This window comes from Maylandia zebra, linkage group LG8 (assembly GCF_041146795.1).
Source record: "Maylandia zebra isolate NMK-2024a linkage group LG8, Mzebra_GT3a, whole genome shotgun sequence".
NCBI classification, from domain to species: Eukaryota; Metazoa; Chordata; class Actinopteri; order Cichliformes; family Cichlidae; genus Maylandia; species Maylandia zebra.
In genome coordinates this window covers 6272568-6290764 of record NC_135174.1, presented here as the reverse complement: position 1 = coordinate 6290764, position 18197 = coordinate 6272568, and the positions used below count along the sequence as shown (strand labels likewise).

At 40.6% G+C, this 18197-nt stretch overlaps 3 protein-coding genes and 3 non-coding genes across 7 annotated transcripts; 4 read left to right on the top strand and 2 right to left on the bottom strand.

The window, feature by feature from the left end:
- The first annotated feature begins 878 nt into the window (after positions 1 to 878).
- Positions 879 to 951, top strand: trnar-ucg (transfer RNA arginine (anticodon UCG)). Its single transcript has one exon. It is a non-coding gene; the product is annotated as a tRNA-Arg (tRNA).
- Positions 952 to 1319: 368 nt separating this feature from the next.
- Positions 1320 to 1391, top strand: trnam-cau (transfer RNA methionine (anticodon CAU)). Its single transcript has one exon. It is a non-coding gene; the product is annotated as a tRNA-Met (tRNA).
- A 141-nt stretch (positions 1392 to 1532) lies between these two features.
- On the bottom strand, positions 1533 to 3437 carry mrpl58 (mitochondrial ribosomal protein L58). 2 transcript variants are annotated; one of them, XM_076887234.1, is made up of 6 exons: positions 3332 to 3437; positions 2566 to 2590; positions 2409 to 2468; positions 2222 to 2304; positions 1884 to 2053; positions 1533 to 1805 (listed from the first exon to the last, which is right to left on the bottom strand). In XM_076887234.1, the coding sequence occupies exons 1-6, from the start codon at positions 3383 to 3385 to the stop codon at positions 1721 to 1723; spliced, it is 477 nt and encodes a 158-aa protein (XP_076743349.1). In that variant the 5' UTR covers positions 3386 to 3437; the 3' UTR covers positions 1533 to 1720. The 2 variants fall into 2 exon arrangements, with proteins under 2 accessions (XP_076743349.1, XP_004557535.3); XM_004557478.5 differs by lacking the exon at positions 3332 to 3437 and adding an exon at positions 2787 to 3007.
- Positions 3162 to 3233, bottom strand: trnaq-cug (transfer RNA glutamine (anticodon CUG)). The gene has a single exon. It is a non-coding gene; the product is annotated as a tRNA-Gln (tRNA).
- LOC101464242 (uncharacterized) lies at positions 3333 to 5992 on the top strand. The gene is made up of 3 exons (XM_004557479.5): positions 3333 to 3661; positions 4724 to 4812; positions 4911 to 5992. The coding sequence occupies exons 1-3, from the start codon at positions 3653 to 3655 to the stop codon at positions 5641 to 5643; spliced, it is 831 nt and encodes a 276-aa protein (XP_004557536.1). The 5' UTR covers positions 3333 to 3652; the 3' UTR covers positions 5644 to 5992.
- Positions 5993 to 7051: 1059 nt separating this feature from the next.
- Positions 7052 to 18047, top strand: daglb (diacylglycerol lipase, beta). Its single transcript, XM_004557476.6, has 15 exons — positions 7052 to 7736; positions 7838 to 7989; positions 9147 to 9321; positions 9427 to 9694; positions 9826 to 9948; positions 10035 to 10162; positions 10244 to 10370; positions 10469 to 10552; positions 11452 to 11529; positions 11615 to 11695; positions 13296 to 13423; positions 13663 to 13731; positions 15749 to 15821; positions 15916 to 16169; positions 16890 to 18047. Exons 1-15 carry the CDS (start codon positions 7642 to 7644, stop codon positions 17083 to 17085), a joined length of 2031 nt encoding a protein of 676 aa, XP_004557533.1. The 5' UTR covers positions 7052 to 7641; the 3' UTR covers positions 17086 to 18047.
- Positions 18048 to 18197: the final 150 nt, after the last annotated feature.

Here is an 18197-nt window from a genome sequence, read left to right as displayed (position 1 = left end):
AGATAATGTCATGTCAGTCACACAAATTAGTTGATCTCCATTCCTTTTTTGGTGGCTGCAAGCTGTTGGTTATGACGGAAATAATAAGACTATGGAAGTGGCCACAAGATAGGAAGAGTTTGGTCATCCAGGAAGCGTTCAGAAGCATAGAAATAAAGTATCGATCCTGTCGCGCTTGTATTGATCCACACCATTGATATTTGGATTTATAGGCCCAACTCTATTGTCTACTGATCGTTCCACCAAGTGAGGTGTTTCAGTCATACAAAACTGGAAGGAGACCCTGGGGAAGCTGGAGAAATTCTATCACAATACTGAGTTGGGAACACTCCAGCACACCATAGGATGAGTTGGAGGTGATGGCTGGTAAGAGGAAGGCTAGGTTATCCCCTGTCCAGAGAATTGACTGCATAAACCAGATATGGGCAGGGATGTTAAACTCATTTTGCATTGTGGGCCATATACAAGTCAGATATATAAAGTGTAGGTATTTGTTTAAAAATATAGGGAGCTAAAGTAAAAGGTTGTCAGAAAAATAACTACTTAAGTAAAGTACAGGTATCTGAAAAGTTAACGAAGAAAGTAAACAGTAACAAAGTATTTGTACTTTGTTGCTTCCCACCTCTGTGCCACTTTTTAAAGTGACTTTAGCTGATGTATTATTGGAGTAGTAAAAAACCACAAGACTTCAGCACATTTTGTGAGTACAGGGAAAGTTTTCTCATCAACAGCTACTGATAAAACGCTGCTGTTCTATAAGGTATAACATAATTTGTGTTGTAATAGAGGTTGAAATAGTGGTAGAAAATTAAGTACCGACGTCGTATAGTTATATATTTAGGTATTTGGATATACTTGGGTTCCTCGTCTATCAATCTGACCGCGTGGCCTAATGGATAAGGCGTCTGACTTCGGATCAGAAGATTGAGGGTTCGAGTCCCTTCGTGGTCGACTTTTGCTTACGTCGCAGCCGCCAAATTCGCTTTCGATTCAGTTGCTCTTAGGCAGCTAACCTTCCACCAAACGACAGCAGTTTTTTGGAATGTTTGTGTCCTTGAGTCAGTGTTAAAATTAAAAGCCAAACGAAATGAAGAAGTTGTGTATGTGAAACGGAACTCCTACTGAAGCTAATAATGATTGATGGTATCCGCCCAAGCGAACGCTAACGTTATGGTTAACTTACTAGCGAAAACGATTATTCCTTAAGATTAAGACACTAATGTTACAAAAGCTAGCAATCTTACCAGTCAGTTCTGGCAACAACAAACACGTACAACAGTGAGTTAAATACAGAAATAATCACTCCCCTCACCATCGGCAGCAGAGTGGCGCAGCGGAAGCGTGCTGGGCCCATAACCCAGAGGTCGATGGATCGAAACCATCCTCTGCTAAGCCTTCTTTTTTTTTCATGAAAGAATAACCCTTGGCTCTTCTCTCGTCAACAAAGTGCTGTTTATTATTACTATAAGCGTAATTTTATAAGTGTCGTTAAACCTAGTGTGTTAAAGTAGCATTCTTAGTTAAAAGTAGTCTTCACTTAAAACATTGTTGGTGTTTATTATGAAACGCTTTCAGTGTTTATTTTACAAACAACAACAAAAACAACAACAAAAACCCAATATGTACATCAACCACTTAATAAATAGTATAAGTATAAAATCACAGGATTGATTATTATAGCCACTAAATCGCAGGAGGGAGAAGTATAACAGTCATCCACTTAGTCAAAATCCACACGTCTGTTCTGCTTGGTAGCTGAATGAATCTTCTTCTTTCTGAGGCGCTCCTTGTTCCTCTTTTCCAACCTGCACAACACATTTAAGGTCAAATTTAGCCATTTTTAAAGTAGATCAACAACCAAACAACGCCACTCTAAGCAGTACCTTGCTGCCCTGAGCGCGATGTCTTCAGCTGTTGGCTCATGGGGCTTCTCACTGGCTTCTGCTATGATAGCAGAGATCTTCTGTATGCAGTCAGAAAGGTTTCTCTGCTGACTCCTACTCAGCTCTGAGGTCACCAGCAGTTCCCCCGCCTTAGTGATTCGGGTTTTGTTCTGCACAGCAACATCAAAGTGAGGGGTGAAAATTAAAAAGTTTAAAAAAAATAATCTGCAAAGAGAATAACTGTATTTTCTGTTAACTGTGATGCAAGAGTAGAAATGAATGAAATTGACATCAACAAGTCAGACATATTTCTTAACTCACAGTATGTGAAAACAAACCTTTTCAAGGATTTTTTTCCGAACATCTTCTGGGATCCATTCTGCTGTTTGCACATGGAATCGGACTTCTGCTTTTGTGCTGACTGTGGATTAAAAATGGTAGACCATCTTATTAACATGAACTATGTTATGCACTAATTATGCACCAGAAAGTATTTATTTTCATTTAAAATTAAACTGTGGTAACCTTTGTTGACATGCTGACCCCCAGGACCGCTGCTTCTGCTGTAAGATACCGTCAAACGTTCTAATACATAACACAAGACCATATGGATTAATACACCGTATAAATGACATGACATTTATATGTGATTCCTCTTGAAAATATGTTTGTTTGTCCTTACCTACTGGAATGTGAACTTGGGTTTCCTGAAAAAAGTCAAAATAAAACCTGTTTCTCGATGGCAACAACTTAAACTACTCAAACTAAACACACCCTACGTTCAATACGTCCAATAAGTTTTATTCGGAAACAGTTGGTAAACTAGTCCTTTTTTAAGGGACTTTTCAGAGGCATTCTTCCTACAACAGAAAGACAGAAACTGTTCGCGTTTATTTTACTGACCTGTGTGCCGGCTGCCTCTCGGGTCCCGTAACTAACACTCGACTGAAAAGTGTTGTTAGTGTGCCTCAGTACAACATTCCGTAATGTTACATGCTGCCTAATCACGTTTATTCCTACACAACGACAAAACACATAGGAACGTCGCGCAATGGAGGCCGCCATGTTGGAGTGACGTCTTCACGACGGTCGAAAGAACGTCGTGTAGCTGTTGCTGCGTCTCGTGACGGTAGCACATGTATGTGTGCTGGTGTATTCCACACCAAACGTCGGGGTTTGTTAGTAGTATTAAAGCTGTGTGTGTGCTAGTGAGATACATGTTAATTTACATTTGGGTTTGGTCCACATGTTTGCAAGCAGAAACATTAAGAAAAAGTTAGGTTCCACCGAGATTTGAACTCGGATCGCTGGATTCAGAGTCCAGAGTGCTAACCATTACACCATGGAACCACACGTGCGAGTGTCAATTTTTTATGTATTCAACCACGAGAAAGAAATGTCACGCTACTACCATTGGCACATAAATTATTAATACAATGTTAACTCACATGATGCAGAGGCCTGAGTTTGTTTAATGGCTCCACTAGCTGGCATTTTACCATGTCACCTGTTGCTACGAACAAATCCTGTTTTTCCCGCTTTAGTCTGAACTAGGTTCTGACATTAGGGTTCCGAGGTATCTGGAAGGCGACCCTGACCTTTTAAATGACGCAAAAAACGGATCTCACTTTCTCACTGACCTTCGTTGTGGAAAGTACTCGGAGGAGACGGCTAGCTGGAAAAAGTGCAGATTGTGCAAAACTGACAGAAGGAGAAATTTACCTTTTGGACAAAGTGCTGAATTGCTCAGATTAAACAGCGGCTCTAAAATGAACAAGGTAGAAGATACACACTTTGATTTATCGCACACATTTGAATCAAAACATAGGGCCACTCATATTTGTCTTTCGATAAAATCCTTTATAAGTGATTATGAGATAAGGAGGGAACTTTTTGGGATATTTAGTATGTTTCCTCTGCTACCTGTAAACTTAAACTTAAATTAATTGTATCTCTAGGTTATTTGTTTAAACTGAATATGAACAACCCATGGTAATGTCAGGGTTGCTAGCTAGCAAACAACTACAGGCATCTTGTTTGTATTAATGGCATTACCATCAAACGGTGACTACATTTAAATTTAAAATGATACCTAAAAATGAAGAAGAACATATGAAGGATTTTGTTTCTCTTCATTTTAACTAATTATTCAAATGTGGTCTTTACACGATCTTTTTGCGTATTTCTGTTATGATCTGTTGTTAAATCTGGTAATATTGCAACTTCTGTTAACATCTGTTGTCTGTATCAATGTAAGACTCATCAAATCATCAATCTGTTTGAGTAAAATGTACTTTTAACTCATTTCAAACAATAGAAACAGTAGAATATTTGCAAAAAAACAAACAAATGCCCCTATAGCAACGAAAGCTTTATTTAAAAGTTTTGGTTCATTATATATATATGTATATATATATATTGTCTATGTGATCTTATTGCATGATTCTGTTAACATGATTTTAGTGTAGTAATATATTTTTATATCTGTTATCTATATTTAGACAAAAAGTGTTCTTGACTTTTTGATGTATGTTCTTGATGTATCATTAATCCATCTCAAAAACATTTGCCCCCATCAAAGAGGCCATAGTAACACTCACTTCTTACATGAAAAAAATGAAAATACAAAATGTAGTCTTTATTTATTTCTGCTATATAATCTTAGCACACGGTGTCACTGGGGTTTATATGTGGTGTTTCAATGCAGCCTGCTCCCAGATTTGGTTCGTGAGCGGCCGCATGAAGCAGCGGCTGATTTTAAAGTGATGATTTAAAAGTGTAAAACTGAGAGCTTTTCGAGATCTCTTGCTTGCTGAAATGTGGTTGTCTTTCTTTTCTAGATTCCCTCTGATGGAGCTGGAGGACTGGGGCCTGCTCAGTTGGACTGTGAAACAATCGCCACCCCATGCCTGCGAGATGTGTCACATGTGTAAGAAACAAGTCTAAACTCATCAGTACACCCAGAAATTGAAATTATGAGCATATACTTATTTGGTTTTCTTAATCATTTTTAATTGTTTATTCTAGGCTGCAGATGTATTTACCTGGATGTGTCGAGCCAGAATTGGAAGACATCATTTGCCCTCCGTTACAGAGCTCAAACGTCTCAGATCGTCCAAATACACTTCCACAACCTTTTAATTGTGGCACGGCTTCTTCAGAGGAGCTGATAGAGGAGGAGAGGTTTTTCCTCAAGTTGTTTATCGAGCAGTTGGTGGCTCACATTGAGATAAAGACCCACACACCAAAAAGCAATGTGGACTTGAGTAAATTAGAGGCACGTGTGAGAGAGAGAACCCCTCTTGACTTACGGTTTACTGACCCTAAAGCCTTTGACAAAATGCTCATCCCCATCTACAAAGACCTTTGCACACAGTTTGGCTCCAAATACCTTCTGCTTGCTGCCCTGGACTCTGGGGATGTTGCCTTTGAAGCAGCTGTTGCAGAAGGACTGAAAACACGGCTAACAGCGTGTGCACGGAAACCTGACAACCTGTTGAAGAGGCTTTTCTCCAAGAGGTCATCCAAGGTTGCTCTGTTCAGAGATGTGAAATCACGTCACACTGATGAAAACAGCCAGGACGATGGAAAACCGATTCCATCTTTGATGAAAAGAAAGGGTGATGGTGTCCGGAAGAGGCTGTCCTCCATGGCTTCTGCTGTAAAAAAGAGATTTGGTGACAACTTTGTCACCAGCGAATGCCAAAAACGTGATTTCTTTAATGGCAAGCCTCAATTTATGATTGCCCCCCTTCTCTAATATTTATCCTGAGAGATCTGAAGATGAGCTATTAAATTTGTCTTTTTTTAAAGTAATGTTTATCTTGAAGGATTTAAGGAGGATTTGTTATATTTGGACTATTGTAATAAAACATTGAACATGGATCAGAGTAAGCTGTCAAGTTTTTTTGGATCCTCGATGGTTTCATCATATCCTGAAACTAAATGTACATCCAAAGACGTGCGTGCAAATAATATTGTAAACAAACAACAAACTGCAGTGAGAGTCATATATGTATGTAAGTATGGTATCTCTTGAGTGACATAAAAATATAGCAACAAAACCATATACTGTGTAATAAAGATGGAAACCGCATTATGCGTTTGAAGCCTCAACTTGTGTATTTTGATTATCACCAGCTCTTTTTTCCCCCACATTTATTTATTTATCTATTTTAGCTCATTTTAATTGGTGGCTCTGATTTAGGAATGAAGGACACTGCATGCTCATATGTAAGAGTCACAAAACCACAATGCTCTAAAACATGCCCAGTCTTTTTCATAATCAGTTTAACTCTTCATGAGGAACCAAATAAGAACTGTAACTAATGACTAAGACCATAAACTTCACAGGAGAGTGTTTATTGATTGATTTATTGACCCTGTTATTGTAGGGTCTACCTTACAATATAAAGCACCTTGAGACGACTGTTGTTGTGATTTGGCGCTATGTAAATAAAATTGAATTGAATTAAAGCCATACATTACACACACATAATCTTTGTCACCCCCTGTGGTAACGTGGCAAAATAATAATTTACTCATCTAAAATCTGTCAGGCAGTCAGTAATCCAAGAGATGGTGGGATAATGTTTCTGGCATTTCCCGTAGCTTCTCTCTCAGGAGCGGCTATACTGTATACAATGCTCTTGAGAAATCAAAGAAGGAAGCCCATTTGTACCATGCAGCCATTACTAGAAGTGGTATCCAAATATTGGTAGAATCAATACCAACACTGGCATATGTATTGGATCGATACTGTGCGATAGGATCTATACTTAGATACATACAATCATCAGAAAGGAGACATGTCTGTGTAAATACTGGTCCTTTCAATAAGTCACACTTAACAAGTTTTATTTTTGTGATAGCTGTTGCTTTAGAAGACTGATTACCTATTAACTATTCAGGCATTCAAATAATAATGAACAGTCATTAAAAACGTGTTTTGACAGGTTGATGATAATTTAGTTCATAAGTCATGTCATGCTGCTCTTAAGCTGCCTTTAAGTTAAAAGTATCTGTATCGGTATAGGTATCGACAATACTCTCTCCAGTATCTCGTGTTATGAAATCGTGCTTCAGCTGGAAACTCTCAACAGAAGAGAGCTATATTTCTGTCTGTATGGTGACCAAGAAAGCGGAACTCTAGTTTGTCCCTGTTTCACCGGAAAACATATGCGGACGGACACTGCTAATTTTCCTGACAAAACAAACCCAAACCTACTCAAATGTATCAGTTTTTTGTTTCCCTAACATTTATCAGGCGACATGGCGTACTCAGTAATATGCTGACACATTACTAGCTAAGTAGCTAGTCCTTGTCATTGGTATTTGTGTTTAGTTTCTCGGAATAGCTCGATAGTATTTTTAGCTAAGGTTAGATGCTAATCGCGTAACATCCTGCAGGCTGTCCCATTAACAGCATTAGTTGCACGGTCTAATGCTAGCCAAACCAAGTGCCAGCAGGTCGCATACGTCTTAGAACAACAGAGTCACAGGTCGGTCTTGTCGGGTGTAGCTGACACAAGCGCCAGGGTGGAGTTAACGGTGTGGGGTCTAGATCGTATTGGATAATTATGCAACGTTGGAATTTTGATGAGACACCAGTGGGTGAAGATCGTTGCCAGCTGGGTTGGCTGTTGCTTTGTCAGTGAAGTCATGCATGACGTGAACTTTGTGTTGCTCAAGAGAAGCCTTTCCACCGTGTAGCGCCGAAGCCATCCTCAGTGAGAGATCTCCGCTGTTTACCTGCAAAATGCCTGGAATGGTGGTGTTTGGTCGGCGCTGGGGGATAGCCAGCGACGACCTGGTCTTCCCGGGCTCCTTTGAACTGTTCATCCGTATACTTTGGTATGTTGATTACTCTCGTGAATACTGAAACACCTTTGCTAACCTAAGCCTGCCTAACTCGGCGCATTAATATAACTGACTTTGTTGTTGCTTTTCTCCAGGTGGATTGGCACCATGGTGTTATTCATTTATCACAAGGGTCACTTCGAATGTAACGGGAGAGCAGTTCTTCATAGCTACCTGGTTGGACTGCTGGTTGTGCTGGCACTCATCATCCTCTCACTGTGTGCTATTGTCTACATCAGTGCTCAAGGTAAATTAATTGGGGTTCATTAGAGGTCTGCCTCCTTAGTGCACACACAAGGGCCACAACCTTAACCTGAAAATGACTGAACTGTAACAGAGCAACCTAGGAACCGCAAGTAAGCCTGCAGTCTAAGAGCGAAGAGCTCTAATTGGGTGATGCTGTACCCAGTACTATAAGGTCATTAAGATAATTTGGGGCCTGATTATTCAAGACCTTGAATGTGAGGAGCAGGATTTTAAATTCAGTTCTGGATTTAACAGGAAGCCAATGAAGAGAAGCCAGTATCGGATAAATATGCTGTCTCGTTCTAGTCCCTGTCAGTACTCTTGCAGCAGCATTTTAGATCAACTGAAGTGAACCCTGAACTGAACAATGCCATTGAGTCATTTCCCGTTTGCTTCTTTAGCAACATATATTGAGCATCTCCTTTTTATTGTGTAAGAGTTTTCTGATGGGGAAAATTGGCAAATCCTAACCCATGCATTAGACCATGCTCGAGAAGGAGTGTGTCTTTTCCACACCTGCACTTTTCTAAAAAATGCCCAACAGAGGAGTGTATCACTACAGTCATTCAGATATGAGTAGTCTTTTACTGGCTAGCTCCCTAGTACAGAGTACACATGATGTGGGAATAGAGCAGCTAGCGAGTGGGCATTCTGTAAGCTCCCTGCATGCTCTGTTCTGGCAGCTTCTTGACTTAAATCTAATGGAGAATTTGGGGTAGTGTGGATACTTCTGAAGCGCACATTTTTCATGCTAGGTGCTACATGTGAGAAAGGACAGCTGTGAAGAATATTTTGATTTAATTCTTCTGCCTTTTCCTTCTTCATGTTGGGCAGAGAGCTGACTGAATGCTGGACTAACTTGTTGTCGCATCAAGTTGCGTTTTCTAAAAGATGTTGGATAAGGGATAGCTGGTTAGAATACTAACTTTAGATGAAAACAGTTAAAACTGTCGCAGACCATAGCATGCATCAGTCCAACACGTGATTGGCTCAAATGTTTTCTGGTTTGGCTGGTGATTGGCTCTTTGCAGAAACAATTTTACTGATTTGAAAGTTTTCAAACTAACACTCTTATATGTTGCACATTTAAAGATCTGCCTGTCTGTTATGGAAGTTTCTTTCTGTATCTTTAGTGTAAATTAATTTTTACTCTGTCAGGTACCATTACAAACCCCGGCCCGCGGCGCTCTATGCCTGCGCTGGTGTACCTGCGGGCGATACTGTATGTCCCTGAGCTGGTGTGGGCCTGTCTGGGAGCTGTCTGGGTGTCGGATGATGGCCGTGGCTGTGATCCTGCCACGGTAGGAGCCGTTATCTCGGCAGTTGTCGCCAGGTAGGTTGTTCAGGTGTGAGGATTTTGGTTTATTCAACTAGTTAATTAGTTAACGTTGCTTTGATCAACCTTTTTCCCCCTCGCTTGTTTCTGTTGTGGCAACAGCTGGATCATCCTGCTGTTCACGGCCGTGGGGGTAGTGTTTGTTTTTGACCCACTGGGAAACCCTCGTCCTCAGCCTCCTGCCATGGAGCCGCTGGGAGTGCGAGACATGCAGAGCAGCGAGGGCACCCAGTTTCTATCCACGGCTCGCTCACTCGCTGTTAAAGTGTGGGAGAGCAGGCTGCGGCTCCTATGCTGCTGCCTGCCGCAGGACGAGAGCTCCCGGGCAGCGTTTTCCAGCATCTCTCAGCTCTTCAGCAGCTTCTTCTCTGTAAGAGATTTTTGAAACGAAGCAGAATACAGGCTGAAAAAAATAATGTATTTAACATTAAAATAAGCTGCGTCGAATATAATTTCCACTGATGCAAAACCCACTGTGAGATCCTCTCTGTCATGCTGCAGGACACAGATCTGGTTCCAAGTGACATAGCAGCCGGTTTGGCTCTGCTGCACCAGGAGCAGGATAAGATGGAGCGAAGCAGAGATCCTGATGTCGTAGTCCCTCACAGCCCTTCCTCTCCTGTAGTAAGTCATGATTCATGTAGATGAAGTCGAGCTCATGTTGTGAAACCAGCAAAGCAGAATCCTACTTATTTATTTACCATTTCAAGGGAGAGGATCTGGAGGACGAGCTGGAGAAAGCCACCCACTGGATGCAGTTTGCTGCGGCGGCTTACGGCTGGCCTCTGTACATTTACTCCAACCTCTTTACCGGGCCCTGCAAGCTCAGTGGAGACTGGTAAGATGCTGTGCGCGTTGGAATCAGCGGAACCTTTGGTGAGACGAGTAACCCAAATCCTAATGCGTGCACGTGTTTCAGCTGCATGAGTCGCGTAGCCGAGGACGAAATCGTTGGAGGAGATCACCTCGGCTGCCACTTCTCATCCATCCTACAAACCACTGGTTTGCAGTACAGAGACTTTATCCACGTCAGCTTCCACAACCAGGTGGGGGTTTCACTCGCCATTTACGTTACATAAGGTTCAAGTTGAAGGCCACCTCCAGCCTCACGACAGCACATCTAAGCACACGTGGTATGTTGCAGATCTATGAGATCCCCTTCTTCGTGGCTCTGGATCATAAGAGGGAGGCGATTCTGGTGGCTGTCAGAGGAACTCTTTCACTGAAAGTGAGTTGGGACCTATTTTTTCCCCCCTTTTCCCTTGCCAAAAATAGTATGGGGTATCAGCTGTCTAAGTATGGATTGTTTGTTGTATGTTTGGGTTTTTTTTCTTCCCTTCCCCACAGACAGCCCTCTCATTCTTATTTTGAAAGTTGATGCTAACCAGCTAGACATGAGCTTTCCTGTCTTGTGTTTACTTGCTGGCAGGCTTTGATGTCACTCCACCAATCTGCCTTTGTGTCCTTGCTTTATATCACAGGACACCTTCAGAAGTCTTTTTCTGGCAGCATGAGATATGAAACAATACAATTGGTGGTGATTTTAGAATCATGACTGATCTATGCGTGGTGCTTTCCTCATACACAGACTTTAAGTGGCTAACCCATGTGTATTTTCAACTCATTTTCTTTTTCATCCCTCTGAGAGAACAGAGCTATCCACCATCACATTAATAGTGGACATTCCCTTTGTTCATATTTTGAAAAAAGCAGTTTTTGTACCGGCCTTTTCTGTGTGACAGATACAAAATCCAAAGAATACACTCAGAGCCACATTTGTAATGCTTACTGTCTATTCTTGTCTCTTAATTTTCAGTATCACTTCCCTCTTTTTGTGTTCAACGAAGTGAAAAGTCAGTGAAAGGATAGACTGATAAATATAGGTCTCATGTCCCCATCTGATGCCATGTGACCCTTCAGCACTCACTCAATAGCACTTATACAAAAACAAAGTTGAAGTGAAAGAAGGTGTGTTTGCATCACTGAGTGTCGACACATGTGAGTGATGTAGGTGAAATGGTGATTAGATTTGGAATAATTTAACATTTCTTCTTATGAGTCTGGAGCTTCAGGAAGGAGCTGAATGATTTTTACCCACAAGAGAGTTAAACTTCATGTCTCCTGCAGGATGTCCTCACAGACCTGTCTGCTGAATGTGAGAACCTGCCTGTAGAAGGAGTGTTGGGAGCCTGCTACGCCCACAAGGTGAACATTCATTTGAATACAGCTCTCCAAGGTTGTCATTGTTGAGGTTCCTGCCAGATTCAGCAGATGTCTGTGTCTCCTGCAGGGCATCAGCCAGGCAGCGGGTTACGTCTACAAGAGGCTGGTGAACGATGGCATCCTGAACCAGGCTTTCTCCATTGCACCGGTAAGAAATGTAACTGGGCCAGAGGCTACCTTTCAGTTGCACTTTAGGTTATTTTAGTTTTATCACAACTAGATCATTTCATCAAAGATCAGGTAGTACTTCCCACTAAACCACCTGAGAATCAGTAGTTTTCTTTTGGGGGTTTTGTTTGTGTTTTTTCCTGTTAAAAGGGGTTTTTTTTCCTTCCCACAGTCGCTAAGTGCTTGCTAATAGAGGGTCATTTGATTTTTCTTTTTTTATTCTAATATTTTAGGGTCTTTCCAATATAAAACACCCTGAGGCGACTGTTCTTGTGAACTGACACTTCAGAAAATTCAATTCAGTATTATTTATAAAGTCAGTCTGAGTTACTGGTGCTTGAAGTACACAAGGGTGTGTCCAAATGTGCTTTTTATTTTGCATAATTTTTCCACCATTTGTGATCCTTGATGCTTGGCCACAAGAGAGAGCAACATAACCTTTTCCAGGCTAAAAACCAGGTTTTTTTCCTCATAACCACCTGAACATCAGTGTCACGGGACTTGTATAAAAACTGCACCGATTTAATGTCAAGAAGAACAGAAAACAAACGTTGCTATCCTGGATGTTTGAGCTGTTTTCTGATAATTCATTGAAAAGAAAAAAAAAACCCATTTTGGTTAAACTCTCAGGGGCCAAATCCCAAAGGGGGATTGGTGTTTGGTCAGAACAAGTTATGTGATCTCAAAGGTGTCCTTTTTACCTACATTGTGAAACGAGACTCATCTTCAACACATGATTCCTTAAGAGTCAATGGTATCTTTGAATGTAGTCATATAATAAAGAATTGTTAAATTATCCAATGTGCTCAATCCACTTATACTTAAAGCTTTATAACAGTTCTGCTTTTTAATCTGGTAAAACGTGTGATGCAAGAGCCAAGAGAACAATCACAGGGTTGTGGCTCCAAACCAAGCCCAACATGAAGGAAAAACAACTTTTTTCAACATCAGAAAGTTGTTAGTAGGTTGTTGCACATATTCTTGGTGGAAAAAACATTTTTACTACTCGAAGTATATTCTCCTTTGGATTCATTCTGCGGCACCAGCTAAGCTTCACATGCTCATGATAACCAGTTGGTAAAACCATATATGATACTGCGACTATCAAGAATTTGCACGTGTCTCACAGTGTCACCATAAGTTGTCAGTTAAACTTGCAAACCGCACCTAATTTGCTCTAACTCAGCCTTCTCAGTTTTGCAACCTTGAGTGCAGAGAATTTCAAATGTAACGTTCATTTTTATCCCACGTGGTGATGTCAACACCCTTGAAAATTTACCCAAAAAACACTTTCTGAAGTTTTCACTTGTGAATTCTCAGAAAATGAGCTTAAAGTTTGAAGGGGCTGCAAAGTTGGTTTGATTGCTTAAATGTGTGTTTCAGCTGGAAACTCTATTAAAAAACTCACAAGATTTTATTTGTGAGATAATCGGAAAATATAAAACTGGCCTGCTTTTTTCCCTCCTATATGGAAAAATAACAGCTCTGCTTTCTGTGTGTGTGTGTGCACGCGGGCAGTTGTCTCCCTTCTTCTGTTTGAAGCCACACAGATGACGTGTTTGTGTTCCTGTTTTTCGTAGGAGTATAAATTGGTGATCACCGGTCACAGTTTGGGTGCTGGTGCAGCCTCAGTGCTGGCTATCCTCTTGCGCAATTCCTTCCCCACCCTGCAGTGCTATGCCTTCTCTCCACCAGGGGGCCTCCTAAGGTAAGGCTGACAAAGTCTGAGGTCAGGACCGATTTTAATTGGCAGCTACAGGCAGCTGTCTGTGGACAGATCTGGTGGAAGAGCTGGGTGGCTGAGCAGTAATTAGAAAAACTGCTTTGCCACCCAGCTAATGTGATGTATGTAATGTCATATTTAAATAGTTGATTACGCTTGTAAACTGTCAGGTATGGGACAGTTTTCTTAATGTGTTTTTTGTTCTACTTCCTCTCTGTGTGCAGTAAAGCTTTAGCTGATTACTCCAAGGACTTTGTGGTCTCAGTGGTCCTGGGAAAGGATCTGGTTCCCAGGTAACACGGAAAGCTCGTTACTTTATTTACTTCTTAGTAATCAGAATGTATTGAGTAACTAAATTCAGAGCTCATAGTCAGTATGTGATGCTGAATAGATGCTTGTGACACTGATCTTCACTGTTCACAGTGGATCATTAAAGGTCGTGTATATTTGTGTGTTAGCACACAGCAGTGCTGTCTTCAAAAAGCCTGCATGAATGTTCTGTGGTGAAACTATTATAGACTACTGCATGATGGAGATTCTATATTTGGCTCTACCCTGTTATTACTCACATAGGAGAATACAAGTGTAACTGACACACTCCTTTACTTTCTAAGCCTTCGTCAAAATTTTAACTCAAATTTCTATATCTAAGGATGTAAACTTGTGTGAACAGATGGTGACATGTTTTAAAAAACTGAACATTTTCAGACTCTGTAGTATTTCCTCTAAGTTGATTTCTAATAATATATTATCATGTGTTTGTATACATGATGCCATTAAAGTGATCTAAATATTAAGGAATCAAAAATGTGATCAAGTAATATAACAGCCGTGAGTGTTTTTATTTTACGTACTTGAAATATTTAGAATCTAAGAAGTCTGTTCTCTCTGTCCACTTAGTCTCAAGCCAACTTCAAATCAGGACAAAAAAGAAAAAGTGATGTTTGTTTTTGTCCTATAAGTAAGACAACGAGGAAGAGTTAGTTCAGTCACTAGCAATATGTCATTGTTAACTAATGCTAGCTCACCTGCTAACATAGACTAGCTGCTAACAGTGTGAAGTAGCAAATTCCTATCTTAAGTAACATCAGCTAATTTGGCTAATTAATGCAGCTGTTTATTTTCAAGTTATTCTATGAGCTAATTTTGTGAAATAACGATGTCACAGCAGCATTACAGCTGCTGGCTAACCATCGCTCTCTGTTCATATTGCTAGCAGTATATCTGCTGTAACAGATAAGTGGGTACATTACTACATTTATTTCACAAACAGCGCGCACGTCAGTCTGTGATTCATCAGTATTTTCTTCCCTGTACTCTACCAACATTTTTTTTTTTTTTGTATTATGGTAAGAGTACCTTAGAAAATGATGATGCTGATGATAATAATAATCATTTCTTTAGGAATTAAGTTTCATGTGAAGAATATAACCGGAAGTTTTTTTTAGGCTGCAACTTCCTTTTTTCTTAAAACGTATTCTAATCACAAACTTTTTCCACTTCTGGGTTACCAGTACAAAGATCAAACAAACAGTAAAATAAATTCCAGACTTTTCATAAATAATATTGATGGTAGAGTTTTTTTTTATGTGTTTGTTTGTTTGTTTGTTAAAAAAAATCCAATCCACACTCATTTGATCTAGGAAAAAAATGTGAGGGGGGGGAAAATATTCCCTATTTGTAAAATATATTAACTCAAAAAAAAAAAAAAATCCTTATAAAAATCTAATAAAATAGTGGACCAGTATAGCAAAAGCCGTAATGGTCCACTTGGGGAAATAAATTTGTTTGGCCTTCAGACAACAATTCTGATCACTACACTGCCGGACAGCACAGGCAAAAACAAAAAAAACCCCAACAAGTCACTCTCAAAAGTGTGTCACTTTTAATTACACACCTATGATTATAAGCTACTCAAGGGAAATGTCAGCTTGTGAATTTAGACATTTTGCTACCACCCAACATGGATCTTTCACTGTTGTCCTCTTTCAAACCAGTTCATCGAGCAATAAAAAGGCTTTATGAGCCACCAGGGAAAGTTCGCTGGAGTTCGATGACATTTGCTGGGAAAATGATTGCTAAAGCCCCAATCACACAGGCCTACTGACTGGTCAGTGACCCCCAGGCAACCACCTGTCACTAGGGGGGAAAAAAGCATGGATGGACCAGAGTACGACACAAAATCTCCAGTTTCTCAAGTTGTTTTAGTGAATGTTTGCAGACAAACGTGATCTTTTGAGTTTTTATGAATGTTGCACAGACAACCTTATAATCAATCAACTGTCTCTGTTTGTTTTTTTTTCCGCTAAGACTGAGCATTCCAAACATGGAGGATCTGAAGAGAAAGCTACTGAAAATAGTTTCAAACTGCAATAAACCCAAAGTAAGAACCCTTCATATAGCCCTACGCCTCTAGACTATCTGGAAATGAAGTTGCACTTGTGAATTTTGGACCCTTTTTCATGTTTGCATTGCAGTACCGCATCCTGCTGCAGGGATGTTGGTATGAGTTGTTTGGCGGAGACCCGGATGACTGCCCCACTGAGATGGATAACAGGAGGGAGCAAGAGCTTAGCCAGCCCCTCCTGGGAGAGGAGTCTCTAATCGTTCGCCACTCATCCTCCTATCAGAGCCTGGGATCAGATGAATCACCCGCCCACACACCTGCACACTTGCCTCTCTTCCTGCCGGGACGCATTCTGCATATCACAGAAGATGGGCCGACACGGAGGTGGGTCTGCAAATGTTTCATGTTCCCAATGAGCAGATTCACAGCAGACTTTCCAAGTGTTGATGACTTTGTGTATCTTGTAATTCTTTTTCAAGAAAGGCAAAAGTTCTTGACACATTCTTGGTTGATCACTGACTGGTTTGCGGTTCAAAAGTACTTCATATCCCCTTCAACAGTAAAGCAATTAGGGAACCCAATGGCAATTTTGCTAGCTTAGCATATGAGGACCAGTTGTGTATTTTTGATCACTATGCTAGTGTTTCAAACTAGATGTGTGGGGGAAGGACCAAGGGTTACTGCATACTGATAGAGTACGACTGCATAGACAATTTGAATTCTTTGGGACACTAATGAGAGAAGTTATGTCCAAAGTCAACATCGTGTTGCATTTAGTAAGACTTGAAACTGGAAACTGAAGACATAAACTCATCAGAAAAATATTTACTGATGGCATGGATCAAACAGCTGAGAGCAGTTTTCCTATGCAGTTCATTTTACAACCAGAGGAGTCGCCCCCTGCTGGACGTTAGAAAAAATACCCCCATTCTTTTAAAGCAAGCTACTTCCATCATGTATCTATAGTCTGTAAACTGTGTTTAGGCTGTCATGTGTTCATGTTCATTATAACCCCTAAGCCTAACTAATAATTTTAGATGCGTATAGTGTTATGAGAGATAAGCACATAAATTATTTGGTCACTCTGTCCTCTACTTTCCTTAGATCCTGCTTTTCCCAGGTCCGGTACCGTGCAGACTGGTCAAATGAAATGGCATTCCGGAGTATTTTGATCAGCCCCAGGATGCTTACGGATCACATGCCCGACATTGTGCTCCGAGCACTCGGCACTCTGACCAAGGACAAGCCCTTTTCCCTGTGCCCTTCATCTTTAAGCGACAGCCAGCACAACGCTATCTGAAATGTACCATAGAGACTGTTTCCTTGTGTCTTCACTCCCAGCCTCCGCAATGTTTAAACCACCTGCCGATCATTTGTTTTCTGTGTGTCGATGCCTGATAAAGGACTGCTTCAGGTAGTTCGCGTGGCCTGTAATCACAACATTTCCTCATATTTTGGCTCCAAGCCTTATGAAATTTCAAAGATTTCAAATATACAAGTATTTGATCAGAGAATACGTGAAAGCGTAGCCTGTTATGATCGCCATGGAGGGAACCTTATTTGTAAAGAAACTCTCTGGAGCACAAGTTTCATTTGTTTAATTGCACTTTTAATGATTTATATCAAATAATTTTATGTATTTTGACTTTGAGTTACTCCTTGAGCATCTGAATGCCATGATCTTTGAATGTGCGTTGTGTACAATATTTGACAGTGCTGCAGTTTTTACCGTGATGCCGGTGTTGTTGATTTTTATGTCTGTGTGAGCGGTGTGTGGTTGGAAGAGGCTGCCCCTTCCTTTCTTATCTTCTTTCTCTTCAGAGAGTGAGAGCAGACTGAGTCAGAGTGATAAAGGGGTAGCTTTCGCCACAGAAACCTGTACCGGATTCACACCTTCATTGTGTAGTAGCTGTGGTTAGCTTGTCCTGTGTTTAATGTCTTGAGACATCAGGGTGAACAGTGCCTATGCATTACAGAAACCAAGCTGAGAGACACGGTGATGAGCACAGCTTGTTTACAGTGAGATTTTTTTTTTCTTCAGTGCAGTTTGAATAGTGCATGGTGTTTGACATAAATGTGTTGGTGTAAGAAGTAGAAAGATTGTACTTACACAAAAGGTGGGAACCTGTTTACTTGCCATGGATATTGCTCATTTCAGGTGATATATATATATTATATTATAATATGCCTGCATAACAATCTCAAATCCTCAATAGAAAGCATTGGACTCCTGGATGCAATTAAACTCTTTTGTGAAGCACACCTTTTTTATTCTTTCATTTTTCCCCTCTTCTGAATAAACAATGGGTTTCTCAGTGAGAGGAGCCTGTTGATCTTAGAGCCAGCAAGTTTTATAAAGCTTAACAATGGGATTAATCCATGGACTGAAGCCACAGGAGTCAGTTGGGGGGA

What these genes read in the sequence shown, in the direction of transcription:
- LOC101464242 (XM_004557479.5), top strand. An exon ending in CTGCGAGATGTGTCACATGT is followed by an intron (nt 4,813 to 4,910) that starts GTAAGAAACAAG and finishes TGTTTATTCTAG; the next exon opens with GCTGCAGATGTATTTACCTG.
- daglb (XM_004557476.6), top strand. Translation starts at nt 7,642, where the DNA reads ATGCCTGGAATGGTGGTGTTTGGTCGGCGCTGGGGGATAGCCAGCGAC. An exon ending in CCACCAGGGGGCCTCCTAAG is followed by an intron (nt 13,424 to 13,662) that starts GTAAGGCTGACA and finishes CTCTGTGTGCAG; the next exon opens with TAAAGCTTTAGCTGATTACT. An exon ending in GAAGATGGGCCGACACGGAG is followed by an intron (nt 16,170 to 16,889) that starts GTGGGTCTGCAA and finishes TACTTTCCTTAG; the next exon opens with ATCCTGCTTTTCCCAGGTCC.
- mrpl58 (XM_004557478.5), bottom strand. Translation starts at nt 2,948, where the DNA reads ATGGCGGCCTCCATTGCGCGACGTTCCTATGTGTTTTGTCGTTGTGTA. An exon ending in GAGAGGCAGCCGGCACACAG is followed by an intron (nt 2,591 to 2,786) that starts GTCAGTAAAATA and finishes GACTTTTTTCAG; the next exon opens with GAAACCCAAGTTCACATTCC. An exon ending in ATCGCGCTCAGGGCAGCAAG is followed by an intron (nt 1,806 to 1,883) that starts GTACTGCTTAGA and finishes TGTGTTGTGCAG; the next exon opens with GTTGGAAAAGAGGAACAAGG.